General features: G+C 59.0%; 1 protein-coding gene across 1 annotated transcript in view; it reads left to right on the top strand.

The window, feature by feature from the left end:
* The first annotated feature begins 949 nt into the window (after positions 1 to 949).
* Positions 950 to 1,634, top strand: part of BAG2 (BCL2 associated athanogene 2) — a 10,685-nt gene continuing 10,000 nt past the window's right edge. Inside the window, exon 1 of the mRNA XM_014943949.1 lies at positions 950 to 1,225. Within this exon, the coding sequence (XP_014799435.1) occupies positions 966 to 1,225 (260 nt within the window). The 5' untranslated portion in view covers positions 950 to 965. The remainder of the gene's footprint in view (positions 1,226 to 1,634) is intronic.

Genomic DNA, 1,634 nt, shown 5'->3' with positions numbered 1-1,634 from the left:
ACCCCAAAAGTCCAGGTTTGGGCAAATACCCCACGGCTCTAAGAGACCGACTTTTTGGCACCCAACTAAGAGGGATTTTGTTGCACAGGGATACTGCTTTGTACGCTTCTCCCGCTGTGATTCAAAATAGCTGTTTTCTCAGGCTCAGCCATTCAGGATGATATCATGTCCCAAGCGCTCTCGTTAAATTAATTGCCCAAGTTTTCTTTGTTTTATGTACTTACGGATAAGTAAGGCTCATTGCCTGTGAGCTCATGGAAATAACTGCATTTGAACAATTGTTCCATCCATCTCCCTACAGTCTTTGATAATTAAAAACCGCTTCCCACCCCAAACAGAAACCCTTTGTAGCCACGGCACACAGCTTGCAAGCACTTTTTTCCTTGGATCCTCCTATTCTTCCCAAGCCAATTTATTAAGCATTAATCAGATTTGGTTTAAAAAGGAGAAATCGAAATAGCCGAACAGCTATTGAACATTTTTCTTTTTCCTTTCACAGGTGTTTAATTCCATGTGGGTAGAAGCTGCAATGAACCACAGACACAGAAGAGCTGTAGTTGGGTCCAAATGTCCCATATGACTTACCCTCTTTAAGAGCAAAATGGCATTTTACCCTAGAAGTGAGAGTAGCACAAGCCCTGGAACCAAAACACAGGTTTATAAGCCAAAATGGTCTTTGGGGACAAGCCTCAACATTACTGCCTGTGCAACCTGGGATATTTTCCCATTTAGAAACTTGGAAGGGCCATGAAAACTGCTTCCAAGAGCTTTCCAGGGCACGGAGAGACCCCGAGGTGACCCTATCAACCAAGAAACGCTTGTCCCCTGGGGGTTTAATCCCCCCCCGGGGTGTCACCCACCACCCCCCCACACACCACCGCCCCTTCCCTTACCCCGGGGGTTGGCGGCGGAGGAAGGCGGGGTGTCCGCAGGGCCGACGTGGGGGCGGGCCTCCTTCTTTGGCCATGAGCGAGGTGCCCGGCATTCGGCCGCCGCCTGCGGGACGCGGGAAAGGGGAGCGGCCGCAGCCGCAGCGAGGATCCGCCGCCGGCAAGCGGGCGGGTGCTATGGCCCAGGCCAAGATCAGCGCCAAGGCCAGTGAGGCGGCGGCGCAGCAGCAGCAGCAGCAATCCGGCGGGCAGCTCCGAGGCCGCTTTTACCGCTCCACATCCATGGCGGACCGCTCCAGCCGCCTCCTCGAGAACCTGGATCAGCTGGAGCTCAGGTGGGACGCCGGAGGGGGCGGCGGCGGCGGGGCCGGGTGGAGGGGAGGGGGACCCGGCTCCACGCTGAGGGGCCTGGCGCTGAGGGGACTGGGGTTTGGCGCTGAGGAGCCCGGCGCTGAGGGGAGTGCGGCTCGGTGCTGAGGGAAGCGGGGCCCGGCGCTGAAGGGATCGTGGCTCGACTCTGAGGGGCCCGGCGGTGAAGGGACCGGAGCTCGGCGCTGAGGGGCTCTGCCCTGAGGGGACCGCGGCTCGGTGCTGAGGGGAGCGGGGCCCGGCGCTGAAAGGACCGCGGCTTTACCCTGAGGGGACCGCGGCTCGGCGCTGAGGGGCTTGACGCTGAGGTGGGGACCGGGGCTCTGCCCTGAGGGGACCGCGGCTCGGCGCTGAGGGGCTCGGCACTGAGGGGGG

This window comes from Calidris pugnax, unplaced genomic scaffold, assembly GCF_001431845.1.
Source record: "Calidris pugnax isolate Ruff unplaced genomic scaffold, ASM143184v1 scaffold105, whole genome shotgun sequence".
In the NCBI taxonomy this organism is placed as follows: Eukaryota; Metazoa; Chordata; class Aves; order Charadriiformes; family Scolopacidae; genus Calidris; species Calidris pugnax.
This window is presented reverse-complemented; position numbering and strand designations above follow the sequence as displayed.